This window comes from Ictalurus furcatus, chromosome 16 (assembly GCF_023375685.1).
Source record: "Ictalurus furcatus strain D&B chromosome 16, Billie_1.0, whole genome shotgun sequence".
NCBI classification, from domain to species: Eukaryota; Metazoa; Chordata; class Actinopteri; order Siluriformes; family Ictaluridae; genus Ictalurus; species Ictalurus furcatus.
This window is the reverse complement of record NC_071270.1, coordinates 14,883,530-14,901,550: the sequence shown is the minus strand read 5'-3', so window position 1 is coordinate 14,901,550 and position 18,021 is coordinate 14,883,530. Positions and strand designations below refer to the sequence as shown.

The 18,021-nt window shown below is 38.9% G+C and overlaps 1 protein-coding gene across 3 annotated transcripts in view; it reads left to right on the top strand.

Annotated features, from left to right (window-relative positions):
- Positions 1–1,322: 1,322 nt before the first annotated feature.
- Positions 1,323–18,021, top strand: part of ntm (neurotrimin) — a 470,405-nt gene continuing 453,706 nt past the window's right edge. For 2 of the 3 annotated variants that reach the window (XM_053644574.1, XM_053644573.1), the window contains exon 1: positions 1,324–1,695. In XM_053644574.1, the coding sequence (XP_053500549.1) occupies positions 1,635–1,695 (61 nt within the window). In that variant the 5' untranslated portion in view covers positions 1,324–1,634. Of the gene's footprint in view, positions 1,696–18,021 lie in introns of all 3 variants that reach the window. The other variant, XM_053644572.1, reaches the window with a different exon arrangement.

Genomic DNA, 18,021 nt, shown 5'->3' with positions numbered 1-18,021 from the left:
ACCGTTTGTGTTCTTCTACACATCTTCATCCTTTGATGTGCTCATTCTAGTTTTCTCTGCAAGCACAACAGAAATTAATCAAAGTGCATTTTGAAGGTGCTCATGCTATGTTTTTAACTGACTCAAAAGCAAGTCATTAGAGTGCATCACTAATGCAGCTGATTAGCTGCATCCTTCGTGCGGCACTGTGCTGACATAAGTGAGCATTCTGAAAACATTGTATCATTTAAATGTCTGGAGAGCTGTTTGTTTAGTCGAGTCTGTAATTGGCTTAATATTCTTTAGACCCTAAGTATTCACTCACCCACAGCTGCTTCTAATGAAGAACCTTTTAACACAATGAAGATGTGGAGTAACTGACTTGGCAATCAGTCATATAACAAAGCAAGTATTCATTTATGAGCATATAACATATTTGGAAGATAAGCTTAATTAACACTTTTTTTTTTTAACTTAATTTAATTTAGGGGTCTGGTATGGTGACACACCAGGGTCCTTGGTTTAATCCTGAGCTGAACAAGTTTCACACTTTATCCCAGTGTATGTGTTGATTTTCTCTGGTTTTCTTCCACCTCCCAAAAATATTGGTGTATTAGCCAGTCCCTAAAGGATTTAGTCATTTTGCGATCGTTGAAATGAACGCAAAATCTCCACAATATTCGGAGGAGTTTATAATTTTTAAAAATTTTCCTTATCCTACACAAGGTCGCAGGGGAGCCTGGAGACTATCCCAGGGAACTCGAGGCACATGGTGGGGGACACCCTGGATGGGCTGCCAACCCATTGCAAGGCACATTTGCACACCCATTCACACGCTACGGACAATTTGGAAATGCCAATCAGCCTACATTGCCTGTCTTTGGACTGCAGAAGGAAACCGGTGTACTCAGAGGAAACCCTCGAAGCACAGGAAGCACTGCATAAATTATATTAACGTTAATAATCCATCCATCCATATTCTATACTGCTTATCCTTCAGGGTTGCAGAGAACCTGGAGCCTATCTCAGGGAGCATCTGGCACAAAGTGGGGTTCACCCTGCCCAAGGTGCCAATCCATCACAGGGCACAATCACATAGACATTCACACACCCATTCATACACTACGGACACTTTGGACATGCCAATCAGCCTACCATGCATGTCTTTGGACTGAGGGAGGAAACCGAAGTACTCGGAGGAAACCAAGCACTGCATAAATGATATTATCATGAATAATATTGTAATGTAAATGCATGAAGCTAATTTCTTTGCAATAATGACACAACAATATAGACAGCATTAACCCCCCAGTTTTCTAACAAAGTAGCCACGTTTTGTTTTGGTGAGTGTGTGTGTGTGTGTTGGTTTTAAAGTCTAATCAGTTCTTTGTTAAATAAGGTCATTGGCACTGAGTGCGCAAGACCATCTCGAATGCAAGCAGGCTCGCGCGCGCTTTGTAGCCAATCACGGAGCGAGTTTGTCGGCGCGCGCGCCTCTCTGTCCTCTTTCACAGTCAAAGCGAGCTGGGATTTTGCGCTGCGCTCCGCTCCACTCTTAGCAGGATTTTTGTTCCAGTTTTCGCAGATTAAAAAAATAATAAATCAAACAGATAGTGCATTTTTTTTCCTGCCCTAAAGATCCAGTCTAAATCACCATGAAGAGTCCTGCGTACTGGGCGGTCCTGTTCGGAATGGCCATCGCTTTAATACAACGAGGTAAGGAATGGGTCGCGTGTGGGCATGACCGTTACTTAAGATAACCGTCACGTCAGAGTCTTGGCTGAGAAACTACCGACTAACACATCATGAAGAATGAGTGTGAACATCTCCTGTTTGACGCACTTACTAACTAAAGAGGCTGTTCAGATCAGCAGAGTGTCACTTCAAGGTGATGCGGCTTCACATGTCGGAAATGTATCTGCTCTGTGTGTGTGTGTGTGTGCGCGTGCGTGCGTGTGTGTGTGTGCTTGTGCTTGTGTGTGTATGCGTGCGCGCGCACTCCATAATGCAAGAAAAGTTTCACAAATGCTCCCTGAAACTATCTATCCATCTTAGGACAGGACATCATTTACTTGTTGCTTTTATTTTACGACTTTTCGATACATTGTAAATAATAATCATCTCCTCCGGAAAAAAAAACAGCACTAGATAATATAATGATGATGATGATGATGATGATAATAATAATAATAACATCCTACATTTAGGAGATAATCGCTTGTCAAAAATGATGTGACCCATATAAGATGTAAGGCAGGATGTGTGGCTGCGTCCCAAACCGCATAGCCTACTACAACACTTGGTAGTATGTCAAAAGAAGATGGCATCAAAAGTTCTCCTGAGAATATTACACATTTAACTCGCATCGTATTTCAGTTAGTGGACACTACGGTTATAGCTCTTCTTCACTATTGCATTAAAACTGATTTATGGTTGTATTGTAATACGTGGCAGCCTGTGTTATGGCTTAGGTATGACATTGTCCAATATGTGTCCCAAACTGTTGATGGTGTCATGCTTTCTTTGTAATCTCTCAGTAATTAGCTTGTGATGTTGAGAACAGTGAATGGAGATCAGACGTGGGTTTCTGCTCTTCTGGTCTGTCAACCCTTCTAAACATGGAGGTGTGTGTGGGGGTGTGTGGGGGTGTGTTTGTGTTACTATATGATGAACACAGATTGTCAAGTGTTCAGGCGTTTCTTAGATTTCATAGACATTTCATAGACTGTGAGTGAGAGAATTTAAGAGGAAGAATGAGAGAGAGAGAGTGAAACCATTTGTGTAGTGTATGGGGAGGATGGGGATGATGGGGGTTAATTATGTTTTTATAAATTGATGTTTCCTTGATAGTTTTGGCCATGTGAGGATATTTGGCTGGCCTGTACAAGGAAATCTGCCTTAAAAAAGAATCTAAATATTTTTAAAAATTAAAATGCCTTTATTTAAAATAATAAAATAGCCTTTCTTTGTTTAGTAAGGTTAAGGGTAGAGTTAGATTTCTGTGTCGGCGTAGAATGAATTAGCTGCATTAATAATTATGTCAGTGGAAGGGCTTCACAAAGATAGCAAGACAAACGTATGTGTGTGTGTGTGTGTGTGTGTGTGTGGCTGTGTCTGCGTTGCCAGGCTGCGGCACATCCACCTGCAACGCTCAAGCCAACATCCCTCTGGTCAAACTATCGTACCCTAAGACTTCCCTGAGCTAATGCAGGAACGATATGGGACTCCATGTCAACTTTGAGCCACAGCTGGTTTTCAGCTTCATACACAGACCAGAGGAGAGTGTTTAATAGACATGAAGACTTCTAGATTGTTCAGAATGATTCTGTGGAGGAAACACCTCATTCCTTTATTTAGAATCCATGCATTTCATTTGTGTGAATTTCTCCAACATAGTAGCACAGTGACCTGCATGAAAATACATGCGATTTCTTTGTTTTCATGAGAAGCAAAGATTTACACAATTTCATACACCTGTCCTCACGCTCGAATTGATCTCTGCAGAATATTTTACTTGAAGGCGTTTGCTTCTCTTTTTTTCTGATAGTTCGCTTCTCTTTTTTCTGATTCTCTATCCTAGAGTGACACAGCGTGCCATGTTATTACAGAAATTAGGCCCATTAGGAGTAGAGGATGACTGTGACTAATTGACATCGGTATAAGCCCAGATGTGAAATAGCTACTTTCTCAATTTCATCAAAAGGATGAGAGAGTTCACTCATTTTCTCGAGTGGCCCAGTGGTGCGTTAGAGCTTGTTATGATATGCGCTCTAGAAAAACAAATACTCAGTGTTACTTGTGAAAAAAATAACTACACTAGTACACTCGTTATGCTGTTCGTGTTGGTTCAGTTACAACAGGATGTTTATAATTACATTTTTCAAGCCATTATCGCCTCCCTGAGTTAAGTACTTGCACAAGCATAGATTATGCAAGCAGGACTGCATGCAAGCACCCTTTACAGCTTTCTAGCTTTACCTTGGGATAATAATATTTTCAATAGCATATGAAAGGAAAAGATTAATCATCCAGGATAAGTTAATAAACTGACAGACATTTAATATGTACAGGGTATGTACATTTAGTATCTCCTGGTAAGAATTTATTTCAAACCCTAACTGGTATAGGCCCATATGATAGTGGCAGCATAGGTGTTAAGGAGTGAAGTTCAGTGCTAACTAACGTGAAATTCAAATTTCAAATTTGAGTTCAAGCACCAGTGCTGCCAGACTGTTACTGTTTGGTGCTTACCCCTTAACTGCTCCAGGTTTACCATATGATTCCTTATATTATACCATGTGCCAATATGGAATGTGATAAAGCATTTTCATTTACTCTCCACAAGTGTATATCTAATGACAATAAAGTTTATACATAAGAAATGAAACACAATGGGGTGTTCTGTAATTGGAAATTAATTGGTGTGAAGTGGAGAGCCACAAACTTGATTATTATCCTATAACAGCATACCTGAAGTGTTTTTGATACCATGGCAATTTGCCAACAATTCCAGTTCTTAAATAAATAATGAACGTCATACTTCCATTTAGTCTAATGACATGTCATACACATGACACATCATACATACCATTTATAATGTCCCTGAGACAAGTTAGTTACTGTCATTTGTTATAGCAGTTATAAACAGTTGTTTCTTCACCAGCCTCTCATGAGTAGACAGGAAAATCCAGCTTGTCATGTTACAGAGGATGCACAAACTCCTCTGTCCTGAAGACTCTCCTGTGATAGAAGACTCTTACAAAGCACTGACACTTGAGACTCCTTCCCTAAATGTTAAATAAAAGAAAGCATCCGACTATCAAATATTATAATTTTTTTGTTTGTTTAATAACACATTTTTTAACCTAGTTATTACTAGCCTTGGATTATGTAGTGTCTTCCATACAAATCACCGTGCACGAGCTGTTACTATAGAAATGATAACAAGTGCATTAATATATAAACTGTGATTTGAATTACAGCTGGCACTACTGTCAGAGCTGTGCTGTACTAGAAAAATGAATCAACAACTTCTGACCAATCAGATTTGAGAATTCAACAGCACCATGTATAAACAGGATTATTCCACATATGCACCCCCTTACTTTCATGTGATGTATGAGGGAAACAGCACTCTTTCCCACACTGAAATGCTCTGAGGGATTTGGACCATTAGCTAGTCCACGACTGTGTTTAGTTAGACTTTAGCCTTGAATTCCCCTCAGTGGTCTCCATTAGAGATCCACCATTTCATGGGAAACATTCTTTTTTTTTCAGTCTGTATCGATGAAAACAATGTAATAATGAGCTCATGTTTGTCAGATTCCACACTCATGCCTTTCAACTGATATAGAGCTGTTCATTGAAACGAGACAGCACTCTTAACCCCACTGAAGGTTGTTATGCACTGTTTTGTATCTTAAGCACAGCACAGCAGAATATATGTTAAGTTGTGTCATGTCGAGTGACAGATTTGGTGACATCCCTTGTTCTTGTTTTTGCATCAGATTCCATGTATACACACTGTGACCTTTAATCTGGTATGTGACTGTCCATTGGAGGAACTCTGCCCTCTTTGAAGATTACTGTGCAATCCTCTGTATCTATAGAGCCTGGGCTTTAAGATTTTCCTCTCTGTGGTTTCCTATAGAGAATTACATTATCGTGAGAAACATGTTTTTCAATGTGCACTGATCATAATAGCATAATTATAAGCCTTTGTTTATGGGTCAGATTGATACATAATAGAAAGAGCACTCAAAATTGTAATTAGTTTTGATCACGAACATCTGCCAGTCCCATTAAATGAAACTATGCTGACATTTCTGTGAAGTTTCACCAGACACTTTGAAAGCCGTCTGTACCATTGTGTAGTCAGTTGGCAACTGTGGGTTAATAACACAGGGTTACAGCAATTGGAAGTGCAGCACAGACTCACAGAGAGCCATTCTTGAGTTGTCATGTTGAAGGAATGCAGGCCTCATATGAGGTATTTGAGACAAACGTCTCTGTGTAATCGGTAACATCAAACAAAAGCCTTTTGGAAAACTTCGGCATGGCAAACACCCATTCAAGAATTAGAAGAAATCATTAAGAGACATGCAAAGTCCATATGAGTCCCTCATAAGTTAGGGGTGTTTGAACAAACGGTTGCCACTATTATAGGGGTTGATTTTTTTTTACATTGACAAGCACAACGAGTTCACATTTTGATCTTCATTAAGCTACTCTTTTACAAAGAGTTATTCTTCTGTCTCCAGGCTTGCTCTCTCAAGGAGCTCTTTTCCAAAAGCCAGCCTCATTATAGCGCATACTGAAAGCGTCTCTGTGGGACTCTAGGATACACCTTTTGAAAAAAGACAAGCTGATGGTACTCTTAAAAAACATGGTCTCTTTAAAAGCATGTTGTATTTTCACATCACCTTTAACAGAAAGGAGAGAATGTAAAGCATCTGTTTATCAAATGTCAAATTGTGAGTAAAGTTTAAGTTCAAGGTAAAGTATATTTTGTTTGAATCAAACTGGGCTGTTTTGCTTTTTAATAATCAGTCAAAAAAATAGACATGTTTACAAATAATTGTCCCTTGTAAATATGAAACAAAATATGATATAAATTGCTGTCACGTTCCCTCCATCTCTAATGTTCTTTTCCTTGCATTGGTTTTGCTTGTGTGGCATTGGGCCATTTCAATTTTTCTGTCCAGAATTTTACAAGACGTTCCTTTATGTGCTTGTTCACAGTTTTTCTAATGACCACTAGAACTTTAAAAAAAATCTGAAATTTACTGAGACTGTAAATTGAGCAGATTGCAAGAAGGCAAAATAGGCATGCTTACTAATTATTGCTCTTTGTAAATATGAGACAAAATGTGTCATTAGTTCCCGTCACATTCCCTCCAGCTCTAATTTGCGCTCACACCTGTTCACACACACACACACCTGCCAACAGGAAGATCCCCCATGAGAAAAGGCTTTTGTAAAAAGTGAGCTAAACATATGATCTATTGAGATATATGAGAAAGGAAATACATTGCACAGTTTTGTAGCTAATGAGATGGATGACCTGGTGAAAAGTGCATCCATTCTAGTGAGCAGAACAAGTGGGTTAATTAATGACTCTTATTAATATAACGACATAACGACCATATTATGACCTTAACGTAGTAACAAGTATCATTTTTCTTCATCATATGCTCTTTACTGGTCACATGAAAGTCATTTTTCATATGTTGCAGCATTGAGGAGTTTTTCCAGATGCATCTATTTCTAAACTTGCAGCAATTTTTCCCCCCAGGGAATCTGCAAACATTAAGCAGATAAGTTCACGTAAAGTGCATTTTGATAGCTGTAAACTCTACACTTCGCTGCATCAAGACATTCCACTTACTTTACAACTTGTCTCAAATGATTCATGACAGTAATTTCCTCACTGCGTCAAATGTTGACTGATAAAGTAAGCATCAATTTAGACACTTTGGTCATTGATGAATTGAACAGGAAAGAGCACCGAGGCTGAGGACATTTTATGTGAAGCTATTAGGCAGAGCTAAATGGATAATTTTATCTGTACATTCAAAATCACATCCTCATTCAGCAGTAATTTGGATTGTGTCTAAACACATCCATATAAGTTTCTATTTCTTTTCTTTGGTACGCTATATGGCCAAATATTTGTGGACAAATGACCATCACACCCATCTGAGCTTTTTGAGCACCCCATTCCAGATATAGTCCCCCCTAGTTCTACTAGATTTTGTAGCATGTCTGTGGGGATTTTTCCATTCAGCCACAAGTGCATTAGTGAGGTCAGGCACTGATATTGTGTGAGGAGGCCTCAGGTGCAGACTGTGTTCCAGTTCAGCTGTTCCAGTATAGTTGGGTTGAGGTCAGGGCTCTGTGTGACCCACTCTAGTTCTTCCCCTCCAGCTTTGGCAAACCATGTGTTCATGCACCACACTTTTTGCACAGGGGCCTTGTCATGCTTGAACATGTTTTATCCCCTTAGTTCTAGTAAAACGGAAATTGTTATGCTACAGTATACAAATACATCCTATTCAATTTTGTGCTTACAACTGTATAGCAAGGCACATATGGGTGTGATGGTCAGGTGTCCACAAACTTTTGGCTGCATAGTGTATGTGAATGCTGTAGAGACAGTAGGAACATTTTATGCTTGTCTGCTTTTAGCTCAATGAAGGACATTGAAAGAAAGGGAATGAGTTCTTTGTCTCTGTGTGATCATTTTAAAGGTTAATTGCTTTCTCATTTTTGTCTAAAATTATTCTCATTTGTAAAATGAATTTCCTGAAGTGCTTCTTACTTGATGCCCAAATCTTTTTTTAATGTAGCTTACAGGATATGATGCAGCCCATCCTAATCAGTATTTTTTTTCTCTTGCAGTACTAATTGTTGCAGCAGATAGGTCATTACTATGTGTCAGATTAATAAACACCCCCCCCCCACGGATTTCTGGATTTTTAGATTGCAGCAGTTTCCCAGTGCATAATATTACACTAAAACTCATTCAAGTCTGAACGTCATGGTTGTTTAGCATCCTTCATGTCACAGCCCTTTGCTTTTTAGGTTAATCCTCACAGTGTTCACTTTAGAAGACTGGCTCTGTGTTGTTTTTCATGTAGCAGATGGCACAGAGAGCAGTTAAGCAGCACATGGTCATCTACTAATCCCCATGCTAGTGATTAGTGTGTGTGTGTGTGTGCCTTTACTTGCATATTAAGAGCCCTGCAAGTGGACTGTCTATAGAATTAATTGTATTTTGCCTTGAAATGCAAAAGCCTGGAGATAGGAACCACTAAATCTCAGGTTATGTATGAAATTAAAAAGAGGAAATTAGCAGAAACGAATGAGATGCGGCAGTTGACTCAGCATCCCTGCTGAATTGGCCTGCTTCATTTTACAGTTGAGAGTCTGCATTGGTCATTGAATTTCAAGGAAGCTTATAGGGGATTCTCATAATTAATGCTAAACGCTTCGGTGACAATCTTAATGGCCTTTTTTGGTCAATGTAGAAAAGAATGTTTCTCATTAATCACTGGCACTTTGCTATCTGCTCTCTGTTCAAACAGTTACTTTACCTAAGTGAGAGCATAGTCCACTATATTTTCCAAAAGCTGCCCTCCAAATAATTGAAAATGGTTAATCTAGGAAGTATTAAACATTCTTCATTTGTAATTTTTATGAATCCTAGAAACTATCTAGTCACTGTGTACATTTTCCAGTGCTTCATTTGTTCTGTATGGAAGGAGCTCACGAAGAAGCATTTCAGTAGAATATACAGTTTACATACTTTTAAACTCCTCCACAACATTCTGGGATGAAAAACATTTGAACAAGCAAGGTGGAAGGCCAGTGAAATTGTGACTTATTGTGACCTGCTGTTTTGCACATGACAGGACATGGATCTTTAATGTTCGAATATTTTTTCGTGAAATAAATATCTGAGTAACTGAACACTCAATTCGATTGCAGGTCTTCCAGCACTTCATCTCGATTTAATTCTGGCCAGGGGAACTAGTAAACTCAACTGTCAGTCAAACTAGAGTACCCAGGAATACTTCAGCAAGTTATTGATGTGTGTGTGCATTCCCTAAAGCGTTTTTATTTGAAATCAGAGTTTAGGGTGATAACCACTGGCCATAGGTTGTAATCATTCCTACTCTAAAAAATCCTTTCAGCACCAGTGTCAAGCGCTCAGAGCATATAAATATAAATGCATAATTTACTCTTTGTTTCCCTAATTACATTTGTTTGGGATGATAATAGCTCATCTCATTAAATTTTGACACTTAATCAAGCTAAATTTGCAATAGGTCATATGCGTGCCCTAGCAGAATATTTATCAGTTGTTGCATATTTATCAGAACTCCTTAATGAGCATGGTAGATTTCCAGGGTTAAAAATAAACTAGGTTTCCATAAGTGAAAAAGGACCACCATAAGACTGATGACTGCAAGTGACATGGTAGTGGTATGGAAGTGTTTAAGGCATAGCAGTGTTGCTGGGGTTTGTTAACATCTTAGTGCCTTAGTGAGAGTTCATCAACCAAAAATATCCAACTAACAGCAGTGCTGTGGTCAGAAACGATCTGCCAATCATGTGAGAGCAGTGCAGTCCATAAAGTCATGCAAATACAGGCCAAGAGCTTCAGTCCAGTGAGCGGCAGTTCTGTGGGTGGAAATGTTTTGTTGCTGAGAGAGGTCAGAGGAGAATGATCAGACTGGTTCAAACTGATATGAAGTCTGCAGTAACCGAAACTGGAGAGTTGAAAAATGGAAAAACATTGCCTGGTCTTTTTCCAATTTTCAATTTTCCCAGTTTCACTGAACCTTTGCCTGATATAGCCTCAGACTCCTGTTCTATGGTGACAGGAGTGGAACCCGATGTGGTCTTCTGTTGTTGTAGCACATTCGCCTCAAGCTTAAATGCTTTGCGCATTCTGAGATGCTTTTGTGCTGACCATGGTTGTAAAAAGTGGTTATTTGAGTTACCGTAGCTGCCCTTTCAGCTCAAACCAGTCTGGCCATTGTCCTCTGATCTCTCTCTTCAACAACAACTAACAACCAGACCAAAGTAACTGAGATCAAACCTTTTTCCCCATTCTGCTGTTTCTGAACATTAACTGAAGCTCTTGACCTGTATCTGCTTGATCTTGCACAGCTGCCACATGATTGGCTGATTTTAAAATGGCATGAGTGAGCAGGGGTACATGTGTTCCTATTAAAGTGGCCATCAAGTGTATACGTGGGAGAAATCTAACTAATTGTAAAGTTAAACACTCATGTGAGTGTTCTGTGTAATTGAAATCTATACATAGCAGTACTGCTGCTCTGAGGCTCCCTGAGCCACTGCAGGTCTAATATGATAATCTTTCTTATCAGGAATTCACCTTGGTCCCAGGTTTAATATGTCAGCACAAGTCACAGAGATCAGTGCAGAGCACGATACAGAAAGATAAAATAATGACCATGTCAAAGCAGCTATGATAGTGTAATTTCAATGAGTCAACTGAATCTTCATAGAAGTGTCACTTACGAAGCTCATAGGTTAGATGATATTATAGTGGAACTGGAATGTCAGCTGCTAAGGCTCATTCTCCCTGTGGCCATAACTGCATCATAAATTAAAATATATCACTGTAAATGCCGAAGTAAAATGCTGTATTGAATGTTGTATGGTTCACTGCCACCACAAAATAATTATACAATATAATAGTACTGTAACAGCAGATATGATATTGAGATCATTTTAAAAGGTATTTCTTCTGTTTTGTTGTATTTTATGAATTTGGTTGAAAGTCAGAAAGGCAGTAACCCACTGTAGTGCCCCATTTCTGGCCCAGTTAATAAACTTTATACCACTGCACACAGCAACAATAGTTCAAGCCATAATTCAAATCACAGGTTTATATTACAATATGTTATTGTTGCTATAGTAACAGTTAATTCACAAGGACTTGTGTGGCAGATGCTGCACATGTTTGCCTCACATGTTGGGGGTTTGAATCCCGCCTTTGCTCTGTGTGCACGGAGTTTGCATGTTCTCCCCGTGCTTCGGGGGTTTCCTCCAGGTACTCCGGTTTCCTCCCCCAGTCCAAAGACATGTGTTGTAGGTAGATTGGCACTTCCAAATTTGTCCGTACTGTAATTGTGTGTGCTATTGTGCCCTCGATGGGCTGGCACCCCGTCCAGGGAGTCCCCTGCCTTGTGCCCCTTGAGTTCCCTGGGATAGGCTCCAGGCTCCCCCTTTGTAGGAAGTGGTATGGAAAATGGATGGATGGATGGAATAAATGTGTTGTTGGCTAGATTGCAAGTTCAAATATTTGTGGCCAGGAGAGTAAAATTTGCCTTGCTCTCTGCATGGCATTACTCTCACTTCCCTGTCAATCAGAATGACGCTAGCCAATCTAGGCATCTGTGAACTCGTATGGAATAGCTGGTGTGTGGTGGGTGTTCTGATGCACTATGGCTACCGTCGCATCATCCTGGTGAATGCTACACACTGGTGGTGGTTGAGGAGATACCCCCCCCTTACAATGCAAAGCGCTTTGATTGCCTCGAAAAGCGCTATATAAACTAAGTAATTATTATTATTATGAATAAATAGCACTTTCCTCCGAGTGTTACGCTGCCTTGAAAATATGTAAGCATGAGGTGAAGCTTTCTATATTGAGATGGTCAGTATGTTTTCTGCCATGGGAAAGTCTCCAGGTGTTTTTTCATCTTATTAACTTCAGAAGAGAGGAAAAGGGAGCGGATGTTTATAGATACTATAACGTAAATGATAACAGGACATAACTTGTTTTGTGGATATATAAATGCTTAAAAACTATGATGTGCTGTCCATTAATAAATAAAAATATAGCAATTGTTGGCAGATTGCTGTGGTATAAGGTTATTTCCACATTAATCCAGATACATTTCAAAATGCATCTTTTTCTCTAAGTTTTGGACTTCTGTCTACACTGAGATGGCATTTTTGTCCAGCGAAAACTGAGCTTTTCGAAAACGCTCTTCCAAGTGGATAAATTTGAAAACGCTGCTTTCACGTTGTAGTGTGGACTGAAAAAATAGAGATATTCAATAACAATTAAGTATTTTTAATAGGTCTGTTGATTAACGCATTAATTTAGTGCGATTAATTATTGAAAGAAATAATGCGTTAAAACGATTAACACATTTAAAACACCCCGCCCTTCCCCAGACCTGTACGTCATCTTACATTGCATGCAGTTGCTTAGTGACAAGCATGATGCAAGGGGACAACCAAACTTTGCTTGACCCTCTGAAGGGAAATTTTAAATTCAAAACGCATCCAGATGGAAGCACTGATAAAACCAAAAGTCTTTTACACTATCTGCAATAATAAGGAATTTTCATACCATCAAAGCAGTTCTAGCCTGAAATACCACCTGGACTCAAAGGCATGTTTTAGCGAGCTCTACAGTTAGCACAACCCTAGCTGCTACAGACAATACGCTCCGCCAAACTACACTGACCAAGAGCAGGTAGCACACAATTAGTAAGTCTACATCGGAAAAATTAACAAATGCGATAGCTAAATGGATAACTACGGAAGCCCTAAGCGGCCATTCATATACATTTTTTTCTTTCTTGTTTACTCGTTCTTTCTGCATATCAAAAGTTGTTTTCTTGTGATAATGACTATTTTTCTATGTATTCGACATACCATCATGTTTTCATTGCTCTGAAGGCAGCAAAAGCCTAACGTAATCCCACAGCGCCATGGATGACCAGATTAATTTTTACTTTGATCAGGGACTCACTCAAGCTGAAATAGCTCTATGTTCGTCAGTGAATGACAACCTCCATATTAGTGTCCGACACTTAAGAAGAGGACACCCCTCTCTCTTAATGCGGATATAAAGTCCATCTCTACAGCAGGTCATTATTACATTTATGATGGCAATGGCGAAGACACCAACCTGCATGCAACACCAGTCACATTCATAAGGCGCGAGAGTGTCTCGCGGTAAAATAACATCGTGAGAAAACAGCTTTTTGTTAAGTCAAGATCACGAGAAAATGAAGTCGAGATCACGAGAAAATAATTTTTCTTATGTTTTTGCTATGATGTTATCTCGAGATCATGAGAAAATTAAGTCGTGATCATGAGAAAACAAGAAAGAAAATAATAATAATAATAATAATGCATGGCCGCTTAGGGCTGTTAATATGGTGGAAGACAAGGGGTTGATGGAAGCATTTCAAATTGCGTCCTCTGATACAACCTAAAAATTTATATATAATAAATTTTATGTTGAATCAAATAATCAAATATAGGTCTTTCTAAAGCTACTTTATGTAATGTCTATTCAATGCTTTTCTAATCTAACACAATAATAACTTTAAATGATCTTTTGGGGGTAAATACTAGCCAAAATTGATGTGTGATTAATTGCGATTTATTTGATTAATTAATCAGCACATCATGTAATTGAATTTGATAAAAAAATTATCAATTGACAGCCCTAATTTTTAGTCATATAATGCAGTCATGTGACCCATTCAACTCAAAACAAACAAGATGGTGGACGACGTTGTGCTGCAGTTGTTGTGCCTGCAATCCAGTTTGATAGCTTTGTTAAAGATTAATGGCACTTTGTACAACCTTCAGATTGCATTTTAAATCAACACTTGACGGAAATGGTGCAGGCCGAAACTTCTTACATTTTTACACATGTGCAGTATAGAGATGTAAGGGTTTTCAGATGTTTCAGTGTGGACGAGCAATTTGTAGAAAACGTTTGAAAACACCAGTGTAGACAGAGAGTGTTTTAAAATGAAAATGCAGTTTTCAGATCTATCCGGATTAATGTGGACATAGCCTAAGAGGAATAAAACACTTTTCGACGTGCTGTTATTGGAAAATAATCACTATGCTCTTGTTGATTATTTTCCTAAACCACTACTTCCCATCATGTTTTATTCCTTACATACATTATAGTTGCTTCTGCAGTGCTGCTGCAGTGCAGCTCTTTATAGCAAAGCAGAGAATCTAAAGACTTTGAAGGTAAAGACTTTGATTTTAAATCTAGTGTTTATTCTGTATTCTTGTGGTTGTGATGGAGTGGAATAATACACCTGTGAGTTCAGGTCTGCCTGCTACTTTACATCAAAACACATTAGTAAAAACAAAATATAGTTTTCCTGTTTACAGAGATCAGCTATTTTTTTCTGTCAGTGTTCACAGGAGTCCTAAGGCCATGTTTTGATGAAATGAAAACAGAAACCAACAACATTTATTCCTGTATAGACTTCTGAAAATCCTGAAGTAGGAGTCAGAGAAAGCACTTGTGTGCTGCTCATTAACTTTGGAGAGAGTGGGAAGATTGTAGCTGATTATGTTTCTGGGATGCATGGAGCATCGTAAGATGTGAGAAGAGATCTCAGAAACACCTCAGGACTGTTTTCAGTCATGAAATGTATTCATAACACTCCTGTACACAGCAGCCTCATTTGCGTAGTCAGTATACAAATTCTCATTGCCTGCTCATCTCCTTCTATATTGTTGGGAAAATAGCTTGTTAGCTGTGAGGAGAACTGGCAAAGAGAATGATGCCAGAGGGAATTTATGGGATGTATATTCAAATTCAGTAAGTGGCTTTTTGGTGTCACTGTTTCTCTGCTTTGTATTGTCCCCCATAGCATTATCTCAGAATAAGCTTAGGCCTGTGGTCTTATTATAAATGATGAAATAGTTCCTCATGAGGGTTATGGTGTCTCATAAAGCAAATGTGGCTCAGCATAGCATGTTCCACAGGAGAGGAACGCACACGGTAACATTAATCTCCTGCCGTGGAGTGGCACAGATATTAAACTAATACCTAAATCAGGAAATCACGGTAGAGTGAATCACTGTCTGGCCTGTTAGCTTATTTTCTCTGGAGTTTTGAAGGTACCACCTGTCTCTCCCTACCGATAGAGAAGTGACTTGTTTTTTGTCAGCATGTATTAAAACAACATATGTACAGCTAATATGAATAAGTTTTTTTAAGTGCTATGAATTTTTTTTTTTTTACGTTTGTGAATTTTTGTTTTTGCTAAAGTGGCTATTGCAGAGCTATTTCTTATCAGAAAGTGCGAGTCAAGTCAAACAGATTTTGCCTATAAAAATAATAGAAAGTAAGTTTGAGGTCCAGGCCCTCAGCTGCTTAATGAATATAATGTTCTCTTTGTGATACTGTACTATACACTCTGAAACCAATGCATAAATATTAGGGCCATGCCAGTTTAAACAGAGTGATTTTAGAGAAGAGCTTGTATACATTGGAAGGGGTATTGAGAAAACCACATTTAAATGCATTGCTTTCCATACAAATGCATGTTTCCACTTTCCAAATTCAACTTTGATTAATAATTTTTTTTCTAATATGAAGATTCTATTTGCAACATGCCAAGTGAAAATAAATGAAAATCAATGAAGATTTCCCCTTCTGTGTCCTCTTCCACACCAGTAATTATGAAGTGGCGTATAAAGCAATTTGTTCAATTGCTTCAAGAACCCCTGTGTCTCTCCACATAACCCTGATTGATTTTTCACAACCTGTCCTTGACTAGAGGTGGGCGATTATAACACGAGGATGACATTGTTTTCTTGTTGTCAGTCCTGGATTTGAGACTGACATGCGGCTTGGGCAAATCAGCCTGATTTAATTACGGAATGTTCCTGCGTGAAAGGCTTCACAGAGATTACCAAGGGAAAACTGGTGAGAAGAGAAATCAAACAAGACTGGCTGAAAAAAGGGATGCGCCTCCAGAAGGGCAAAACAATTCTGCATGTCTCATGTTGAAGGAAATCACAACTGGTTTGCACACGATCAGATTAAAGAAAGTTGCACTTGTTTGTTTTTTTCAGTATTCATGAAAAAATGGAAGCTGAGCTAAGTGTGAGATCCAAAAATCAGAATGAACAATACGGCAATATAATATGGTGTATGACACAGAAAATAAATCTTTAACATTATAATAACTTGATGGCTCTATTGTTATACTCTGCCATAAAATATATTAGCTCTTCTTACAGGCAGTAGGACATCTAACTATGTTCAGCAACTGACAGTGATATTGAACGGATAATGAGATTTCATGTAAATGAATTCAAGCGCTTGGCCATCAACCTGATGTAAAATGAACTAAATATTTTGGGCCAGTATTGAGAAGACACAGTAATTTTTTTTGCTGTGTTCTATTATCCTGCATAGCTTTCAGCTATTTTCCCTTGTTAACTCACTGAGAAGTTCACCAGCTGACTATCTCTATTCGACTAATCACATTCTTCTCAGCCCTGTCCATCTCAATGAACTCCAGAGCAACCATGTGTGAAACAAAGCATGGTATTGGAAAAATGCAGCACCCTTTCAAGACCTTTTAAACTAATACATTGTTCTGATAGTCCTTGGATCTAGGAGTAACATTTTGGGAGTCTGACTCATCATAAATGCCCAAATATTAAGTTATTGATGTAGCCAGTGATGAGGTGATGTCTGAGGAATGCTGGCCTGTGAGGGTGTGCAGTTTTTGCCAAGGCTTTTGCTGCACACATACTGATGGGCAACAAATTAAATGATAAACAAAAACAAAAAACAAATACAACAACAACCAAATACTGGTGTGCATGTTTATGCTGTAGGCGGCATTTTGCTGGCATGGTTTGAGTCCACATGCCCCTTTTGAGAGCCATTGCAAATTGATCCAATAAGGAAATATTTCTATCCTGATGGGAATGGTCTCTTCCATCTCCTCATTCACGAGGGCTCACTGAATGGTTTTATCAGTCTGAAAGTGATGTAAGTCTTATGCTATGTCTTTTGCAATCACCAGATCTGAAACCAACTGAACATCTATGGGAGATTTTTGGAGCGATATGTAAGACAGCACTAGCCACTACTATAATCAAAACACCTACTGATGGAATATCTTTTGCAAGAATGCTGTTCATTGTATGCCAAGGTGCACTAAAGCATTGCTAACAGTTCGTGGTGGCCCAACAACTTAGGGTGTACTCACACTGGGCGATCTGTACCGTGCCCGGGCACGTTTGACCCCCAAAGTCCAATTTGTTTGATTAGTGTGATCATGGGCACAGTTCAGCGATCACACTAGTCAGTGATCATGGTACCGTGCCCAGGCCCATTTGAAGAGGTGGGTTCGGGCACGGTTCAGTTGGACTCAACTAGTGTGGTTGCTAACCGTGGCCGAGCACGAAACTCGAAACATGACATCAATGATACGACTGTCAGCTGTCTCCGTAAAATCTTCTGATATGTGCAGCATGATTAAGTGAAAATCTCTGTACTGCATAAGTGATAAATCTATTAGGCAACCCATTAGGCATGTGAGAGTGCCATGTGTCACTGCTCCCCAAACGACTCCAAATAAGCCATAATAATAATAATGAACTTTATTTTATATAGCACCTTTAAAAGTAGATTATCAAGGCGCTTTACATAAAAAAAAAATACCACAATCATGTATACAAATCATAAAAAAGCATACATACCAA